At 38.9% G+C, this 21279-nt stretch overlaps 2 protein-coding genes and 1 pseudogene across 2 annotated transcripts; 2 read left to right on the top strand and 1 right to left on the bottom strand.

Moving 5' to 3' along the window:
• Positions 1-79: 79 nt before the first annotated feature.
• LOC141775939 (signal-regulatory protein beta-2-like) lies at positions 80-6815 on the top strand. The gene is made up of 6 exons (XM_074649678.1): positions 80-137; positions 5043-5372; positions 5513-5863; positions 6299-6430; positions 6556-6590; positions 6681-6815. Exons 1-6 carry the CDS (start codon positions 80-82, stop codon positions 6813-6815), a joined length of 1041 nt encoding a protein of 346 aa, XP_074505779.1.
• Positions 6816-9334: 2519 nt separating this feature from the next.
• On the top strand, positions 9335-11639 carry LOC141775940 (uncharacterized; annotated as a pseudogene).
• Positions 11640-16583: 4944 nt separating this feature from the next.
• On the bottom strand, positions 16584-18897 carry LOC141775941 (immunoglobulin kappa light chain-like). The gene is made up of 4 exons (XM_074649680.1): positions 18894-18897; positions 18244-18588; positions 17805-18140; positions 16584-16690 (listed from the first exon to the last, which is right to left on the bottom strand). Exons 1-4 carry the CDS (start codon positions 18895-18897, stop codon positions 16584-16586), a joined length of 792 nt encoding a protein of 263 aa, XP_074505781.1.
• Between the last annotated feature and the right edge of the window lie 2382 nt (positions 18898-21279).

Consider the following 21279-nt stretch of genomic DNA (forward strand, 5'->3'; position numbering starts at 1 on the left):
GAAAGGAGGAGTTTTGAAATAACGTTAGCTACAGCGTAGGTGGTAGCCTGCGGGTTTGAGGGACAGTTGCAGGGGAGAGATGAGAGGAAGTGTGGCTAAAACAACACAGGAAATCAAGAGGTGTGAAGGGCCCACAGGTAAACATATGTGTGAGAGAAAGATGACTCTTGGGAATGCACATTTTGTAGTTAGTATTGAGCATTGCAATTTCATAAACATAACAATATTGTAATGATGATTAGTTTATTCAATTTTTACACTGAGTGCTCCAGGGATGACATGTTTTTGTAGGCCAACAAGGAAGTAAGCATCGCCCTGGGTTCCTCAACACTTAAAAGTTTTGTTCTGCAAGATAATCTCCACAAATGAATTGAAGTGTAAATGCAATCGTCAGAAGTAAAAAGCTTACGTAGGCTATAAACACACTACACCACGATGGCATGAGCATGAGTATACACAACAAGGATGTGAAGGCGGACGAGTCAACGTGATGACGTTTAGTAGTCTCATTTAGCCACTTTTTAGCAACCGCCTTTTTTAACACAAGTAAAAGCTTCAAAATTCACGAGTGGGATATTTATTGACGTATTTTATGCCGTAGAACAAAACATTAAAATCTCTAAAGCTTGTGTTAACCACAAACCTTATTTCAGGCATCTAACCCATTGACTTCCAGACGAGGGAACAGGAAGTGCTAAAATGCTAACTCATTTACGGGCTTTAGGACTCATTCCTGTAGCACTCTATTGGCAGTGAACCCAAGAGAACGATGGACTTCTTCATATTTTCAATTTCATTTCTTTAACCAGTTTACTAAATAGGGACCTCTTGATCTAAATATTTATGGTCTTTCAAGCACTCTTAAGTGTTTTTGCTTGTTCATCGTCTCCATTTTCTTTTCACAACACATATTTAGATGTGTCATAGCAGGAAAAGCACTAGTGCAACCAATAACATTAAGGACAGGCCAATTCTAGTAATGTTACATGTCTAAATGCCTGCTATGAAAAAGGTCCTATCATTATTGTTTCACTCCATATATTTGTCATGTGCACATAGAGACACAAAGTGAGAGAGAGAGAGAGACTAGCAGACAGACAGTCAGGGTTTTCACCAGTGAACTGCTGTGTATCTTTCCACCACAACCTCCCACAACTGTAGAGCAAAGCATGGCTCACAAAAACAAATACGCAGCATTTAGTGTTGTAGACACAATTAAGTCTTCTTTTGTTGAAAAATATACAGCGTAAATAAATGTAGGGGGACAACCACTCAAATGAATAAACCCCTCCATCTTTCTGGTTTCACAGCACCTCGTATAAAGGCCTTCTGCATGTCTGTCCTGTGAGAACAAGCAAAGCCACATGCAACAGCTACACTGAGACAGAAGCTGCGGTGGGCCAATTTTCCATCCTTTGACCAACCATCAAGGCTGTTTACTCAGAACAGACCTGACTATGGGCTTCAACAGGATGTTTGTAGTGAGGGTAGAGATACAAGAGTCTTCAGCAGGTTAATTTACTGTTTTAGTTTTATTGTAAGTGTGCTCATTTAAAGTATAAATAATGTCTATCATTCATGTTTTTTAAGATGCAACAAAAGGCATCTACAACCACATGCATCTACAATCTTAAAATATGACAGTTGCATATTAGTTTGTTTTGTTTTAATCTATCACTGCACCAAGTGATGCATATTGGAACAGACTTAATGAAGGCTGTCATACCGATTTGCGGATAGTCAGGCAAATTTCACTTAAGATCACAGTTCAAACTTCTGCTCTTGACAAAAAGACCGGGGTGGGACCAGTGAATGGTTAGCGCCTCCCCCCTCTGACAGCAACTACCAATGAAAAGCATCAAACTGCAAGAAGGGTGTAATGAAAAACGGTCATGACATAGAGTGACTGGGTAGGTGTGTGTGTGTCCAACCCTCCTGAGCCGTTTACATACTCCTGTAAGTTGGGATAATAAAGGTACTATTTGATGAGGTAACATTGATGACATTCAGCCACTAGATGTCCCATTCTCCCTCCCCTGTTCCATTGCATTTACTTCAATTGCAGTTACTGTTTGCTCACAAGCCTTGTTAGAAGTGGGCACCAAATGTCAGATACACACACCTTAAGGAGGGAGATTTGTCAAGTATTTAATACTCTTATCAACATGGGAGTGGGAAAATATGCTGCTTCATGCAAATGTATGTATATATTTATTATTGGAAATCAGTTAACAACACAAAACGATGACAGATATTGTCCAGAAACCCTCACAGGTACTGCATTTAGCAGAAAAAATATGCTCAAACCATAACATGTCAAACTGCAGCCCAACAGGCAACAACAGCTGTCATTGTGTCAGTGTGCTGACTTGACTATGACTTACCCCAAACTGCATGTGATTATCATAAAGTGGGCATGTCTGTAAAGGGGAGACTCGTGGGTACACATAGAACCCATTTTCATTCACATATCTGGAGGTCAGAGGTCAAGAGACCCCTTTGAAAATGGCCTTGACAGTTTTTACTCGCCAAAATGTAGTGTAAGTTTGGAACATTATTTAGCCTATTTCCCGAGAAGCTAGTATGACATGGTTGGTACCAATGCTCCTTAGGTTTTCTAGTTTCATATGATGCTAGTATCTTCACTATAGCTTTAAAACTGAACCCGCTACAACCTAAAATTCGCAAGTTGCATTAATGCGTTAAAGAAATTAGTGGCGTTATAACAAATTTGCGTTAACGCATTATTATCGTGTTAACTTTGACAGTCCTTAATATTTAAAAAAAAAATATTCGTCTGCATAAAAATTATCAATAAGACAATTTAATAACAATCGTATAAATAAGTGTGGTGTTCCTCTTGCCTTTTTATAAAAGTTAAAACAAAGAGTGAGAAAGGTAGAAAAGACCCTTTGTACTGACACTTTAGTTTGAAGCGCCACCACAACAATGCTGAAGTTTCCATGCATCATTTGTTTGTCAGTGGTGACTGTGAATGTGTGTCTATTTGTGTCTGTTTGTGTGAAAGTACTAATGGTGTTATGGCTCGTTGTCAACAATATATTGACCCTAAACAAACGCGCTGGTCCCTATAAATAGATAGGTTGTTGGTCGTTCTATTTTCTTTCTCTTTACACCTTTCAAACAAACCCCCACTCTAAATCTTTGATGATTATTTTGAGGCCAGAGTTTGTGGTGTTACACTGGGCTGCATTATATTGTCAGGTGTTCCTGTCCATGTTATAGTGGGGGTGTCGACCACTGCACATACTGTATGGTGGCCTACGGTTGTTTTATATTAATCACCTTGTTAATCATTGCATTGTTTTATTTGTGGTTTTCTCCCTCAGATAAAGATATGCAGGTCAGAAACTGTAAATTGTCTCCAGGTTAATGTAATACTGTGAGAGCGTCGCTCTGCTGCTTCCTCTCACCAGCCCTCTGAAAAGAAGTGATGTGAGTATAGAGGATGGATGGTTTAACAGCCCTCCTCTGTACGCTGTGCTCTTCCTGTTCAAGTGATTGACAGGCAGAGTGGGCGGGTCATCATTCATGATGTGGAGCATCTGAATTGGCTCACACAACATTTAAAATAGCTTCTCTATCGTTGTGTATCACTCTTGCAAATGGCTGGATGCATCTTTTTTATATGCACACAAATCAATCTGATCTATAATCTGCTACAGACATTGTTGTAGACCTAAATACATAGGCCTGTATATTTACAGATAAATACCATGTCATGCATTTATATTCAAAGGTTAGCTATTGAAAGAATTCATTATAAATCTTTCCTTTCTTGAATCATTTGACTTTCTTTAAAATATGACAGTGATGTAAAGAGATATATTGTTATGTTATCAAATCCAATCTAATACAGAGGACACTCAATGGTGTGAAGAACACACGAACAAAGACTTAGTTTGGCAAAGCATTTCAAGCTCGGCACTTTTCCTTAGAAAGCATCCCAATCACAAAATCCAGACAGACTGTTAATATTTTTAACTGTATTGTTTTGCATGTGTCACACACTTGGTGTTGTGTAGGATTTGGCGGCATCTAGTGGCGTGGCTGCAGATTGCAACCAACTGAGTACCCCTCCGCTCACTCCTAGCTTTCCAAGACTGCGGTAACGTGAGCCGCAGAGTGCAAAACCGTGGGAACGCCGTTCACTTCGCTCAGAGGCCATCCTCACCAGAATAACACTACTTTAGGCGCAACAGAAGTCAGACGGCAGTTCACGTTTCCGCAGTTTCACGTGTGTTAGAGAACTATGATGGCCTTCTGGTTTCAGGTGATTATACACTAATGAAAACACAGTTAGAAAACATAGTAAAAATAAAAAAATGCAACTGCTATCTAGTTTCTATCTAGGCTACAACCTTCATAAATATGGTAGTACAAGATAGATAGATAGATAGATATACCCGACTACTACGACTAACATAAAAAATATAAATATAAATAAGAATAACTACTATATACATTGTGCAAGTTATAATGTTTTGTTTTTAAATTAAAAATAATAATAATTGAAGTAGTACAACAGTGAATGAAAAGAAAATCTCGTGAACCAGATTATTTTTGGGTAACTGTAGTTCACATTAAAATCAAATCATCTGTTGAGGTTACTCTCTGTGTCAGTTGTAGAAAACCACCATGAAACAAATACGTGCTGTTGGTGTTTTGTCATGTGTTCAAGCTGGGCAATGGGTGGTATTATTTCCACTGGTGGTATAGTGAAACAAACATTACGAGAGGCCAATCAGATTGCTCTGAAATTGTTCCCTCCCACTTCATATGATTACATTAAGGCGATTTGTCTTCCAGTACGATCTAATTTAACTGCAGTCTCCAGTGGATAAACCAGAAAATGATGATCGTGTTTTATTTTCTGCTGATGCTCAGAGTCGGGCGTAAGTACATGTAGAAATATCAGATTTGCTCCAGATATATTTATAGTTTTGACAGTAATTTAGCAGCACATACATGATTCTTTCTCTGTCATTAATCACTGATCAATGCTTCTCTAATATTTTCAGGATGCACAGCTGATCAGATCTTTGAGACAAAGACTGTTAATGTTGGAGATGATGTGACTTTGACGTGTCCTCGCCAGGGGGTTCAGTCCACAGAAACTTGGTTTTGGGTCAGACTTGTTTCTGGAAACTTTCCTGAAGTCTTGGGAGGAACATATATATTTGATTATGAGGCTGTTAATAAGACTCCTCGCTTTACAGCAGAACAAGGACCTGGAACATTTCTTCTGAATATTCATAAAACAAAGCCAAGCGATACTGGAGTTTACTACTGTATAAAAGTAAACCAACTCAAAATGACATTTTTGAAAGGAACATTTCTGAGAATTAAAGGTATATAAAATACAGCAAAAGTATCACATTACTTAAAAAATTTAATCAGTATGCTTACATCAAACATTTATAACAGCAGATTACATAGTTTAATTTGTGAGTGAGTAAAGCATGTTTATTTTCATCTTTGTATTTCCCAGGACCAGAACCTGATATCTCTGCCGTCATTCAATACTTTCCATCTGATCCGGTCCGTCCAGGAGACTCAGTGACTCTGCAGTGTTCAGTCCTCTCTGACTCTGAGAGCAAATGTCCAGGAGAACACAGTGTGTTCTGGTTCAGAGCCGGATCAGATGAATCTCATCCAAGTTTAATTTACGTTCATGGAAACAGTGCTGGATGTGAGAAGAGCCTTGAGGCTCGCTCTCAACAGAAATGTATCTACAGCTTCTCTAAGAACATCAGCTCCTCTGATGCCGGGACTTATTACTGTGCTGTGGCCACGTGTGGAGAGATATTATTTGGAAGAGGAACAAAACTGGACGTGGAAGGTAACTGCAGATCATTTCCATATTAACCATTAATAATCATTACTTTTGAATCTGGTAGAAACAATTAAATCAAGTATCACAAAGCATTTGTTCCTCCTGCGTTATAACTAGGGCTGTCAATCGTTTAAAATATATAATCGCACATTTTTTATCTGTTCAAAATGTACCTTAAAGGGAGATTTGGGACCCCTTTGAAAATGGCCATGACAGCTTTTCCACGCCAAAATTTAGCACAAGTTTGGCGCGTTATTTAACCTAGATGCCAGTATCTTCACTCTAGCTTTGAAACTGAGCCCACGACAATCTCCGAAAGATCGGTTGCGCAATGCATTAAAGAAATTAGTGCCGTTAAAACGGTTTGCATTGACACGTTACTGTCGTGTTAACTTTGATAGTCCTAGTTATAACATCTTGCTCCTTTTCATATTGTTTCAGGACTCAACATCTGGGATCTGCAGAAGGCCAACACAGTTCTGATTCTGCCATGTGCAGCTTTGGCTATAAGTCTGATTGTTATTGCCTTCCTGATTCATACCATCAAGATGAAAACTTGTGATCCTTGCAACGGTAATAGAAGTTTCTCGTACAATATTTTGCAAAAGCTAACTTTCTAGGATTACTGATTACTGATTTGTGTAAATGAACCTACAGTGTCTTTCTTCTTATATCTGTGTTTTTATTTCATAATACAGCTGCAACAGCCAGTGGTCATCACCAAAGTCAGCAGGTAAGGAAGTTAAAGAAATGTTCTCTATATATATGTAAATGTTAATGCATGCTGTCACATGAGATTTTTCCATATATTTCATTTATATAGAGAAATGAGGACTCATTGGCCTATTCTGCTCCAACCTTCACCAAGAGGAAAACTGGCAGAGCAGAGAGAAGAAAGGTAGAAACAGCAGAGGGAGAGACGACCTACACTGATGTCAGGACTCAAGTGATAGATTAACAATCTACTGGATCTGCTAGTTAAAGATAGACTGTTGTAAATATGCTGCTTCACATCAATTTCACTTCTGATATCGGTAACAATATTGTATTTGGATAACCTTAAACATGTTTCATGTATCATTTTGACATTATTTTCTGTCCCATCCGTTTGCAATCATTGGAAGACTTTTTTTTATGAAAGGGCATGAATTATCATGATGCAAAATGTAATAATTTTAATGGCTTTTGGTGATATTATACAGCATCTCATATATCTATTATTTCTTGTTTAAGTCTTTTATTAAAGGTGTATAATTCTACCACTCAAACAGGCTTTTTGAAAGATTAACTTGATATAAGTCGGAGAGTTGAGGAAGGTTTCTTTGTGTCTCTTTTCTAAGGTTTTTCAGGTAAAACTTTAGTTTTCTCTTTGCTTTTATAATGGCAGAGTTTAATTTTTAAATGTTTACTCATAATCTGTTTATTTTGAAAATAACTTTATAAGTTAGCATCTAGCATAAGACCGTAAGATTGATTGGTTTTCTTGTTTAATGTTTGCAACATAGTAGAAACAAATAAAAGACTTTTAAAGTAAGAGACTTAAACAGCGTCATCATTTTATATTGCTTAATGTTTCTTATTTGTGCTTGCTCATGCTGATCTCTTACCACACTTAAAATCTATTGATTTTAAAAAATTGTATTGCTATTAAGACTTCACACTGCAAACATGTTACCCACATTTGTTCGTGAAAATAAAAAACAAACAGACTTTGCAAGTAGATTTTGCATGAATAACAAATCCACAGGGTTCAACTAGTAGGCCTGTAATGCATTTTAGCACTTCCTGTTTCCTCGTCTGGAAGTCAACGGGTTTTTGATTAGATGCATGAAATAAGGTCTGTGGTTAACACAAGCTTAAGAGATTTTATTGTTTTGTTCTACAATATAAAATACGACAGTAAATATCCCACTCGAGGATTTTGAAGCCTTAATGTGTCTTCAAAAAGGCGGTTGCTAACAAGTGGCTAAATGAGACTACTAAACGTCATCACACCGACACTTCCGCCTTTACTTTACTTCCTGGTTGGCCTACAAAAATACGTCATCCCTGCACCACTCTATCACTACTGTAACAACCAGAACCAGGGTCGTGTGTAGAAGGTAGCCCACGAGTTCGGAAATTCATAAAATGGTTAAGATTAGGTATTGATCTCAAATGGTTAAGGTTAGGATAGGTTGTTGGGATACGAGTCTTGTGAGAGTTTTTGCCGCATTGTGCGATGTGCATGTTACCTACTACTGCATTTATCCCTTTGAAAATCATAAAGTGGGCATGTCTGTAAAGGGGAGACTCGTGGGTACCCATAGAACCCATTCTCATTCACATATCTTGAGGTCAGAGGTCAAGGGACACCTTTGAAAATGGCCATGCCAGTTTTTTTACAGCCCTTATTATTTAAAAAAAAAAATATTTGTCTACATAAAAATGTTATCAATGAGACCTTTAATAACAAAAGTATAAATAAGTGTGGTGTTCCTCTTGGCTTTTTATAAAAGGTAAAACAGCAGTGCAAGCCCAGCATCCTGAGGCTAAAACAGAGAGAGAGAAAGGTAGAAAAGCCCCTATGTACTGACACTTTAGTTTGAAGTGCAAACAAAACAATGCTAAAGTTTCCATGCATCATTTGTTGGTCAGTGGTGACTGTGAATGTGTGTCTATTTGTGTCTATTTGTGTGAAAGTACAAATGGTGTTATGGCTCGTTGTCAACAATATATTGACCCTAAACAAATGCGCTGGTCCCTATAAATAGATAGGTTGTTGATCGTGGTATTTCTTTCTCTTTCACCTTTCAAACAAACCCCCACTCTAACTCTTTGATAATTATTTTGAGGCCAGAGTTTGTGGTGTTGCTCTGGGCTGCATTATATTGTCAGGTGTTCCTGTCCATGTTATAGTGGGGGTGTCGACCACTGCACATACTGTATGGTGGCCTACGGTTGTTTTATATTAATCACCTTGTTAATCAGTGCATTGTTTCATTTGTGGTTTTCTCCCTCAGATAAAGATATGCAGGTCAGAAACTGTAAATTGTCTCCAGCTGAATGTAATACTGTGAGAGCGTCGCTCTGCTGCTTCCTCTCACCAGCCGTCTGAAAAGAAGTGATGTGAGTATAGAGGATGGATGGTTTAACAGCCCTCCTCTGTACGCTGTGCTCTTCCTGTTCAAGTGATTGACAGGCAGAGTGGGCGGGTCATCATTGATGATGTGGAGCATCTGAATTGGCTCACACAACATTTAAAATGGCTTCTCTCTCGTCGTGTATCACTCTTGCAAATGGCTGGATGCATCTTTTTTATATGCACACAAATCAATCTGATCTATAATCTGCTGCAGACATAGTTGTAGGATTTCCTGTTAGGCCTAAATACATAGGCCTGTATGTTTACAGATAAATAACATGTCATGCATTTATATTCAAAGGTTAGCTATTGAAAGAATTCATTGTAAATCTTTCATTTGACTTCACTAAAAGATGACAGTGATGTAAAGAGATATATATATACTGGGGAAAAAAGTTCAGAAACGTGTGTTTTCTGTTGTTACAATGCTAACTGGCATTGTATTTTACATGGTTGGAAAGCCTGTTTATTTACCTTCACAATGATGTCCAACTTGTAAGGATCATGCATTTGTGGGATGAGCAGCAAAATTTGCCAAAATGCTCTGCCAATGGTAAACAGTGTATTCTCCTGTTGGTACTGACTCTTGTTTTGAGTTGTTTGGTGGATTGGATGATTGAACTCTCTATCAGTAACAAGGAACAAACAAGACATATTGGGTATTTTACACTTTATTCTTTCAATACACCATCAGGAGGCTCAGTAGCGGTGGAAGATCCATACGCAGCCACAACAGCCTGGCACCTACTCCTCATGCTGGTCACCAACCTGGTCACACGTTGCTGTGGGATGGCGTTCCATTCCTCAACCAGGATTCGTTGCAGGTCAGCCAGCGTGGTTGTGTTGGTCACTCTAACACGTACAGCACGCCCAAGCTGATCCCACAAGTGCTGAATTGGGTTGAGGTGTGGACTCTTGGCAGGCTGTTCCATTCTCTCTACTCCCACATTGTGGAGGTAGTCTGTGATAACCCTGGCTCTGTGGGGGCGAGCGTTGTTTCTTGGAGGATGAAGTTAGGTGCCAGATTGTGGAGATATGGGATCGCCACTGGCTGCAGAATCTCATCCCGATATCTCACTGCATTGAGATGGCCTTCAATGATGACAAGCCTTGTTTTGCCAGTGAGGGAGATGCTGCCCCTCACCATGACACTGCCCCCACCAAAAGCTGTTACTCCATCGGTGCAACAATCAGCATAGCGTTCTCCGCGTCGTCTCCATACTTTCACCCTGCCATCCAACTTTCGCAGACAGAACCTGGACTCATCACTGAACATGACATTCCCCCACATGTTCAGGTTCCATTGTCTGTGTTGTCGACACCAGCGCAAACGGGCCTGACGGTGTAGGGCAGTCATTGCAGGCTTCCTGGTAGCCTTATGAGAATACACTGTTTACCATTGGCAGAGCATTTTTGCACATTTTTCTTGGGCGCTCCCCACATAATCAGCTGTGCTGCTCATCCCACAAATGCATGATCCTTACAAGTTGGACATCATTGTGAAGGTAAATAAACAGGCTTTCCAACGATGTAAAATACAATGCCAATTAGCATTGTAACAACAGAGAAATAATCGACCAAACACAAGTTTCCGAACTTTTTTTTCCCAATATATTTAAAATACATTTGTTATCTTCATGCAGGAATATAGAGAAGGCATATGAATGTATCTCTGTTGTTAATTAATACTCTGTTTTAATTTTATTTTCAGGATGCACAGACGATTGCATCTTTGAGACAAAGACCATTGGTGTTGGACAAAATGTCACGCTAACATGTACCCGCCAGAGATTATGGCATGCAACATACTTATTTTGGATCAGGGTCATTTCTGGAACCTTTCCTGAAATATTAGGAGGAACATTAGCCTTTGATAACGAGGTTGTTGAGGAGACTCATCGCGTTACAGCAACACAAGAGCCTGGAGCATTTGTTCTGCATATTACCAAAACACAGTTCAGCGATACTGCGGTCTACTACTGTATAAAAGTGATACGAAGCCACATGACATTTTCGAAAGGAATATTTCTGAGAATCAAAGGTAAATACACTCCAGATGCCTTAAAAATGATAGAATTATACATAATTTATAACAGCAATGTTACATATTTTAATGTTTTTCATTTTCTTTCTAACTTCTATTAAGTTGTTGTATGTTTGCATGATTCATATAGAAGTCACCAGACTTTTTGTTTAAGAATAGATCATTGTAACTTCAACACCTATAATGTATCATCATTGAATTGAGTAAAACATGTTTATTTCCCAGGACCAGAACCTGATATCACTGCCGTCACTCAAGACTTTCCATCTGATCCGGTCCGTCCAGGAGACTCAGTGACTCTGCAGTGTTCAGTCCTCTCTGACTCTGAGAAGAAAAAGTGTCCAGGAGAACACAGTGTGTTCTGGTTCAGAGCCGGATCCGATAAATCTCATCCCAGTTTAATCTATGCCCAAAGAAACAACAGTGATGAATGTGAGAAGAGCCTCGAGGCTCGCTCTCCACAACAATGTGTCTACAGCTTCTCTAAGAACATCAGCTCCTCTGATGCCAGGACTTATTACTGTGCTGTGGCCACGTGTGGGGAGATATTATTTGGAAATGGAACGAAACTGGACATTGAAAGTAACTGCATCATATTTCTTTATAATGGTTAAATTATCATAATATCAAATAACGTAAATAATTTATTACTATTTATTAACTTTAATTAATTGTTTATTTAATATTTCAGTTGGCAGCACGTGTGATTCACAGAGCGACAACACGATTGTCTTTCTGTTAAGTGCTGCTTTGGCTATCAGTCTGATTGTTATAGCCTTCCTTGTTTATGGCATCAGGAAAAAATCCTGTAATTGTTGCAACGGTAAGAGACATTACTCTATCTATTAAAGCACTAGCACAGCCAGAAAAAAACCTAGTGGATGTGCTACATGATCCAGGGATGGACTGGGTCTGAGATTCAGCCCGGGACGTTGAGATGTAGAGGACTTTTCTTTTATGTGAGTAGCCAATTGAGCAGTTTTAACACTAATACAGCCACCTTAGTATGTATTTATTTTTTGACTAAATATTCAATCTGCATCTGATTTTTGTGTGTGCCAGCTGCCTCTTTGGGTGGCACAGGCACACCCGTGGCTACGCCATATTATTAAAGTGTGTTTCCCCAAAAGCATCATTTGATTCATTTGTGCTCTATATAAGTCAACTTATAGTATCATACATTTCCAATAAAGTTAAATCCATCATTTTTTTTAATAATACAGCTGCCCCCACTCTGCAAACAAATGCTGCAACAGCCAGTGGTAATCAGCAAAGTCAACAGGTAAGGAATTAAAACTGAATAAAAGTTATCAGCAATTTTTATGTTTTTATGTGCATGCATTGGAATCCGCTCACTCATGTTCACTTTATTTCCTCAGAGAAATGAGGACACTTTGGTTTATTATATGCAGTCTTTACCAGGAGGAAAGCCGGCAACGCAGGGAGAAGGAGTCAAAGAAAGGAAGAGACGATCTACACCGATATCAGGGCTTTTGTGAGGGATCAACAATCCAAATATTGATTTGTTAATTGGTCCAAAAATAACCATGTTTAATAGTTTAATAGAAGTGGAATATGAAATTTGTTTTTGACCAAAAATTATGCTGAAAATTAATATTGCACAATTTTGAACAACTTGCCAACAATAATACTATGCCTCACACGGGACACCAAAATGTAGGGATTTGGCAGTAACAGCTTTGGTTATTAGCAAATTAATTAATAAATAACAATATAATTATTACAAATTACAAATAATATAATACAAATTATCAATAAACATTAATAATAAACAGGGCACCACCCTGGAATCAGGGACCAATAACCAAAACGTTAATATAGTCTCATCAAATATACTAAACTATCAATTTGGAACATTGATTAATAATTAAATTAATAACTATAACCAAAATAGATAGTAAAGGTTGAAGGATATCGGAGTTCTTGACATAGCAGAGGTTGGCATTATTCACTCTTGTACAACATTAAACAGACCAGCATGTATATTCCACAAACATTTATTTACAAGATAATAAAGGTTTAAAACACAATATTAATCTAACTAAATAACTAAACTAAACAAACCAAACAAAGTGTGTAAGCATGTGTGTGTGTGTGTGTGTGTGTGTGTGTGTGTGTGTGTGTGTGTGTGTGTGCGAGAGAGAAAGAGAGAGAGAGAGAGAGAGAGAGAGAGAGAGACAAGATGGCTTCTTGTCTCATGATGTCTGCCTACAGACAAAAGGGGCGAGCACTGTAAAACTACAAAGATGGCGGGATCAAAGATGGCCGCCAACATGTCACCACATGGCCTCTTTGTTCTTCGGAACACATGTGCTCAGGAAGGACAAAGGGGGGTGATGTGGGGGTTAAGATTATCTGAAGCTGTATGTTTATGTTTAACTAATTCACAGTTTATGTATGTGATCTTAATGTGTGTCAGATAATGCAGTGGGTTAGAAAAGATGGTTAGTTTGCATGCAAGACCTTGACTATGTGAAGCATAAACTAAACACATCAGATGTGGCGAAGCCACCTACCCAAATATCAAATACAAATAATATCACAACCGTCAAACTCAATGAATAACATTAAACCAAATCAATACAAGTACATTCTAGAAATCAAAGTTGAACAGTCTTGCTCAGCCATGTGCAATTGCTACTGCTAAAGTAAGCCCAGTACGTTACAAATCCATTGAAGAAAAGGGATTTGTAATTCCATGTGTTGAAGTTGTGGTTCCAAGTCAAAAATGTTGTCTTTGCTGTGCTCAAATCCAGTTGTACAGATTGGAGGAAGCTGATCACTCCAATACTTTTTCCCAGCAGCTTGATAGCTTGGTGCTAACTTCCTTGCGGTTGTTGCTTGAAGTTAGTAGGTAAAAAGGCAGGCTCTCGCGTCTTCTGCTTTAGAGGTTCCTTGTGTTCCTATGGCTGTTTCCTAACAGGCCATAGATCAGAGAGCAGAGCTGCTTCTGGTCTGGAGAGCAGCAGCTCAACCTCAGGAAGTGAGAAGAGAAGGTGAAGAAAGAGGACGAACAAAGACATTCCTCTGGTTTTGTCCTAGGTGAATTTCACACCTATGTGTGAATGCTACAGTAGCCAATGGCTACTGAGCTGCGTCCACAGCCAATGGCTGCATGACTCAAGGATCCTGAGAAGCGTAGTTCATTGTCTTTGCCACCAGTAATGGTGGGTCCCTACACAATTGTACTAAAAGGAATTTATATTTGTATGCACGTGTTGTTTCCTTTCTTCGTAAACAAACTTATATTATGACAAAAGATACCACATCTACAATGACATTTTAAATAGAAATGAACACTTGTTTTCTTACAGTACATACAGTGTGTGTTAACTTTGAAAAGACCTTCAGTTTCAATCACTGCAGGATGCGTCTTACTGTGCAAAACTGATCTGTTAACACATAAAATCCAAATTTCTTAATTCAGTACAAATTAACTTTCTTCATTGCCATCAGCACATCACATGCAAGCATTGTACTCACATTTGCACCTGGAAAACAACAAAAATGCAACTACACAAATAGAAAATCAACCCAGGGCTCAAACAATATAATAATAGCAAGAAATCAGAAATCAATCTCATGATATCGCCTAAATCTATCAGACAAGACTCATAAACACCTGGCAAAGTACTTAAAACCGTTTCTGTGGTAGTTCCCGCTACAATAGGCGTCTCCAAGATCACATTTTGCCATGATGACACACACAGACTCACAAGGTGAAAACAATACCAGCCACACGCTGCCGTGGCTGGTGATTAACAGAGCAGCTTAGTTTACTTCAGGTAAAAGGAGAAAGGTCATCATTGCATGTTGATTACCAGCCGCTGGTATTGTTTTCGCCTTTGTGAGTCTGTGTGTGTGTCACCAGAGGCCTCTACTACGAAGCAGGATTTGCGGTTATCGAGGTAACTTCAGGGTTAACTCTGGGTTTTCCGTACTACGAAGCTGGTTCACTTCTTATCGAGGTAGATCACCATGGTAACTTATGCTGAACGGCTAACCTGCTCCGGAGCAGGTTATGTTCCAGATCAGAGATCAACTCGTATGAAAGCACCTCCTACTGACCAATCAGAGCTCTCTGCGGTGATTGTATGATAATATCACACACATGTGAAGAAGTTTAAGTCATAATGCAGACTAAAAACAACACAGTTTAAACTGACAAATACAGGAAGGACAGCTGACTTTATGCTGGGGGTGTTTACCGCTTTGAATTATATTTTTATATTTATTTATTTTTACTTGCTCTTGAGTCCGTTTCACACCGTCAGAGAGGAGGGACGCAGCTGAAAGGATGTTTAAAAACTCACAGAGGGCAGTTGATTCTTGCAGCGTAAAAAGAAGTGTATTCCATTCATCTATTATTCTCGTAAACGCTATTCATCTTTAGACAAGTACACTTTACTTTTGAGTATTCCGTTAAAATCATAAATCTGTTAATTTACGCATTCACACATCCGGAGTTTTTTCTTTTACCAGCTGTCCTTCCTGCATTTGGCAGCTTCAACTGTGTTACTTTTAGCCTGGATTAAGTGTTTAATTTCTTCGTATTTGTCTAATATAGTTTACTCTTTGTTAAATGTGCCGCTCTGCCTGTCCGTCAGTAGTCTTGTCAATGTCTGTGATTGGTGATTGATGCTGCAAACACTGCCTCGTTCATGTGAACGCGCTCATAACGAGATTGGAAAACCCTGGGTTGACTTACCGAGTTGATAACCAGCTTCGTAGTACAGTTTAGCGAGATCTCGTTTGATAGGGTAAGTGAAGCCAGATAACGAGAACATACCCTGGGTATGTTGAACTCACTTCGTAGTACAGGCCTCAGGTATTAATATTTCTGTCTGTGGATAGATTTTGTCGCCGTGATAGCGTCACAACTGTGCAAGATGCAGTCTCGAAACTTGAGGGTTAAGATCAAAATGAAGGCTGAGTTTGAAGATGGGTGTGGTCCAAGCAAAGGCACTGGAAGAAGAGGGTAGGAGGTGGGGAAGAGGCCCCTCCCCCCACTTTACACACCTGGCCCAATTTCGCATCTTGGCTGGTGTGATCCCATCTCAAGATGATCATTTCATCCAGCTTTTTTTCATACAAAGAAATGTTACCTCTTTAATCTGAGGGGGGCAGAGGTGGAACTAGAGCTTTTTTTTCTTGTAGCATTTGTGATGCTAAAATGCTGTTATTTCATATGAGAAGACAATATAGATATAAAGTATACTGTTTTAGGTCAACAAAACAAAAAAAGCAAACACAGGTCCACAGAAATGTTGACCTTTATGTCACTGTACAGAAGTACAGGCACAAAGCCACTGAACATCTGGTGCTCTCTCACAAAATCAGCTGGCAAACCTTTTTTTAGAAAATATACTCAATCTGATACACAACTGCTTCCCATCACTACTGGATGTCAGTTGGGAATAAAAAGCTATACATGTGCACACACACCCAAGCTGAAGCTCTCTGTAGAGACTTGGGGATCTTTGCACAGGCTGTGCTCGGTCTATAGAGAGGTGTGTTACTGGTTGTGGTTATTTGCTCTAACAGCAGAGTACAAACACTCTTGTGGCGACTCTCTCGTCTTCCTCTTCCCTCTTTTCACTTTCCGTGTGGAGAAATCCAGTGCTGCATAGTTCAGTCCTCCATCCTGCAAAAACGTATTTGTGTGTTAATGACAAATATTTCAGAGATTAGGGCTGTAACATAAAGACCAAGTCTAGAGTATAGATTGCTTTACAGTGTCTTTGCAGTCATCTAAACATACTTTCTTTTACGTAATTTCTCAGTCATCAGTATTATATTTATACCTCTTGACTCTATCCCCATTTATCATATAACAACAGGCATTATGTTGTAGCGACTCAACAGTTTATTAGATTTTTATAATAAAGTATAAGTATAATATTGTGTGTTTTGTCCAGAGGATCAAGGCAGAATATCTAGATCGCTACACCATGACCACACACTGCCACGTATTTACCAGATCATTTGACAGAACCACAGTTGACCTGTTGTGTCCAAGATGATGGGAAGCACTCACTGGTGCTGTTAAAATAAAAACAAAGCCTTCAGAATATGTGTACACACATCAGTTTGATTTTTGTCACCCTCTAATTAAAGGACATGGAAAAACAAACAAAAGATTTTAATCACATTTTCAATTAAACACTTTCACTCCTATAATGAGCTCAAAAAAACTTCAGTGTTATAATAATAAACAATATAAACCGCCGACCCTCTAACCATCAGAAGCCCACATTTTCTGTTTTAACAGCAAAGTAATTTCATACATTCATATCTTTATGGTACGGTCTCAAAAAGTGTAACTTAAATGAAAGTAAAATATGGTGAACCTACCTTTGCAATGTTCACAAACTTTCTTTCGATTTCCATAGAAAATAAGGACGACAATCACGATGGCACAGCAGGCCAACAGGACTCCAAGCACAGGGACAACTGGGCCCAGTTCTGATCCCGAATTACAATCATTTTCTTAAAGACATTAAACATTATTTAATTATGGACTCTTGGATAACACAGTGGCATTTAGAAAACTAATAATGTTTATCAACAGGCACAAATGTTCAAATATAGCATTTAGTCAAAGATCCTTTTTTTTTTTACTTGAGTTCTGGGACAAAGACTTGACCGATAATGAACACCGTCTTATAACATTTTGCCAAAGTCAAGTTAATATTAACCAGGCTAAATGAATTAATACACGATGCATATATGATTTAAATACAACGGTAAAAACTTACTTGTCTCCACTTTAGTTCCTTCACCAAACAGAATCTCTCCACATGTGACCACAGCGCAGTAGTAAGTCCCAGTATCAGAGGAGTTATGTATAGTTTTGGACAGACTGTAGTCACAACTTTTTTCCTCTTCTTCATCACTGTGAGTGTAAATGATTCCTGGATGATATTCTCTTGATCCAGATCTGAACCAGTACACGCTGTGTTCATCTGGACACTGATCTGCGTTTTCTTTGTTCTTGGAGAGAAGTGAACACTGGAGAGTCACGGAGTCGCCCGGCTGGACCGACTCAGTCTTCGGACTTTGTTTCACGTAGAAAGATTTCTGCTGATTACGATCTGCATGATTCAGTTAAAAAGATGTCAAAAGGAATTAATGATTTTAATTATTTGTTTGACATAAAAACTTGGTACAAATACTGAAAGTAAATATATATTTTACCGTTCACAGCCAAGAAAATGCCATTATCAAAACTCTGTGAATTCGATGTTCCATTTTGACAGAAGTATGTTGCTTCGTCCTCTTTGCTGACATTTCTGATGGTAAGAACATACTGAGTATCCTCTTTTGTTGCTGTGAACCGTGGGTTGTTGAATTGTTCACTAAGTGTTATTCTGCGAACAATTACAGCAAAGACTGTTTGGACCGTATATCCAAGAGACTGCTTGTACCAGTAAAATGATTGTCCTTCCTTCTTAGAAAATGGACAGTGTAAAGTAACATTTCTACCAACTTCAACCACCTTCGTAGAGATCTGCTGAGGAAGCTCTGCAGTTTGAATCAGGTCTGAAGAAAAGAGACAAACAGTAATAGAGCTAGAGCACAAAAGAAGTAAAAAGGTAAAGTACTAAGATTATTACATGGTCTAGTCTTTCTCATAGTAGTTAAGAATTGCACTTACACACAGTACAAAGTAGAATCAAAGCAGTCAGTCTTCCGGTCATTGTGGCACATACAGCACTCTTGTCTTGCACTACTGATGTCTACCGCCCAAATGAAAGATAGTCAGGAGGTGATCAAGGTTTACAAAGTAGAAGTCATTGTGATTGGCTGAAATGCAGACAATGAGCATAGCCCTAAATTTAGCAAACCCATGATCGTGTCCCCTTTTCAGTGAAATTCAGATGTATTTGTATTTGTATTTTTCTTTTAATGTTAGACTTATAATGCATTTGCGGTGAATTGCTTAACTAAAGATAAATAATAAACCAAATTACACTCAGTTTTAAAGAAAAAAAAGTTATCAGCAATAATAATGAAGCTGAGGTTAAATAAAATAAATACTTTTTATTTATTTTTTTTAAGTATCAAATTTAACGTCTACTAAATGGACCTTTATGCCGGTTTCACACTGGATGCAGAAGTGCCTGAAAGCGGCGTACAATGTTAATTGTCAAGTGAGCCGGAGCCTGGCTGTTCACACAAGAAGCGTATTTTTCTGCGCCGGTCAACAAGCAATTCTGCTGTTTTCTGTCGAGCTCTCTCTCTTTCTATGTCTGTCAATGTGTTTGTGTTTCTGCTAGTCTCTCTCACTGACAACTGACAAATATGCAGAATAAATACATAATTTAAAACCCACGATCACAAACAGCAGTGACACTAGGCTATTTCTAATAAATATAGTGGAAGGATTTGGAATTTTTATTGGGGGGGTCAAGTCAAAAGCGTCCGTGTGATGCATATTTTATCATCTTATCAGAATCAGGTCATTTATATCACATATAATATATCATTTATATTGTTTTTAGTAGATTAGCAGTGTTGAAACTATGGCTGAAGATCGCGAGCCTGCTGCAGGGCTCCGTGGCGCAGTGCGTCCAGTGTGAACAGCCCGTCCAGTGTGAACAGCCCAACTGGTTTACATGGGCGCCGAAAGGATGCGGGCAGCACTTCCCCGAAATCGCAGCTCTTCCGCGTCCAGTGTGAACCCGGCGTTAGTGGGGTTGCTTTCTCAGCCTCAGGGAGCAGAGGACAAATAGCTTGTAGTTGTAGCCACCACAGGTATCTGATGGTGCTAGTCTTTTACTTTTCCTGCATAAATGATGCTGCAACAGGTGTATTCTGAGATTTCATCTGCACTTTTTAACAGGCTTGTTTACAACTAATTCTGACCTTTTCTGAAACTGGTTGTTGCAAAGCTGTCTGACCAGGCTAACACAAGGCTACCAAACACCATGTAACATACTGCTGTGTATAGGCAGCAGACCCACAAAAGAAAACTCACACGACTGACAGATTCATACAAACTTCTCGTCACAACAGTGGACAGAATTACAACTGTAACGGGAATTTATTGTTGAAAACTTTCTAGTCCTTATTTAAATGACTTCACTACACAGGCTCACTATATATTTGCTCCCATAAAGCCCAATTCTAACCAGGTTAGTGAGGTTATTCATGTCTAAGTGACATGTCAGGACCCTTTGTTTGGCATTCAGCACATTATCTTTAGGAATTGCATCAATATTGGGCGATTTTACTGAACATGATTTAGGTGTGGTGCAGTGTTGGGCAGTAACGGATTATAATAACAGAGCTATTTATGTTGTTAGTGCATTTTTGTTCAGGACTGTTTGCAAAATAATGTGTTAGAAAACATTTTGAGGACACAACTACTCTGTGTTTCTTGTCTCACAGCACTTTGTAATGGCAATTTACATTGAAAACAACACGCAAAGCCACATGCAACAGCTACACTGACAGACAAAAGCCGTGGTGGGCCATTTCTGCCTTTGACCAACCACTGAAGCTGTTTAACTAGAAGAGGCCTGCCTATAGGTATCAACAGGATATGTAGTGAGGTTAGAGGTGCAAGAAGGGTAGCGAAACAATAGGCATCAGAAAGCTAATTTTAGTTTAGCTGCGTTTTTGTAACTTATTGCACCGATGCACGCAGGTGCAGACTTTCAAATGGATTTTAACATTTTTAAATAGGTCCACTACATGCACCGTGCATCACACTGCAAATGAAAGGACTTTTGAGTCAACCCAGTTCACCACACATTGATAATGTGTTAATACTGTTTCCATCTGCCCTGCAGGCACATCCTGTGCCTCTGAGAACATATTTATCAAAGATCAGTCACCTCTTCACGTGATCTTTGAGCTGCATGTTTCACTCTGATAAATATGTAAAGCCCAAGGAAATGAAGGTCATTCTATGAAGACAGACACATTATATATTTGGGGGTCTTCGTGACATGAATAACTGATGTGGAGTAAGAGATTGTGTTTTTGCAGCAGTAGATTAAAACATAGATGTGCTGCACCTTCACCAAGATCTGGGTTAGATCAGTGAATGTGTAGCACTGACAATGCATGACTAACATACTGTATCACTGACCAGGTGTGGCTTTGCATAACCCTCCTGCACCATGACACTATTTGCTTACTATTGCACATGCTTTGCTGACTTCATAACCCCCTTTCATAAGACTAAAATGGTGAGCATGACAGGAAGAAATGAGGCTCTGAAAT

Source organism: Sebastes fasciatus, chromosome 10 (genome assembly GCF_043250625.1).
Source record: "Sebastes fasciatus isolate fSebFas1 chromosome 10, fSebFas1.pri, whole genome shotgun sequence".
NCBI lineage: Eukaryota > Metazoa > Chordata > Actinopteri > Perciformes > Sebastidae > Sebastes > Sebastes fasciatus.

Bases quoted from the DNA above. Each gene is read 5' to 3' on its own strand.
- LOC141775939 (XM_074649678.1), top strand. From the start codon at position 80: ATGAGAGGAAGTGTGGCTAAAACAACACAGGAAATCAAGAGGTGTGAA. The intron at 138-5,042 runs GTAAACATATGT...TAATATTTTCAG, and splicing joins GAGGTGTGAAGGGCCCACAG to GATGCACAGCTGATCAGATC. The intron at 5,373-5,512 runs GTATATAAAATA...TGTATTTCCCAG, and splicing joins AACATTTCTGAGAATTAAAG to GACCAGAACCTGATATCTCT.
- LOC141775941 (XM_074649680.1), bottom strand. The intron at 18,141-18,243 runs GTAAAATATATA...TGAATCATGCAG, and splicing joins CATTTTCTTGGCTGTGAACG to ATCGTAATCAGCAGAAATCT. The intron at 16,691-17,804 runs GTAAGTTTTTAC...ACGTTTTTGCAG, and splicing joins AGGAACTAAAGTGGAGACAA to GATGGAGGACTGAACTATGC.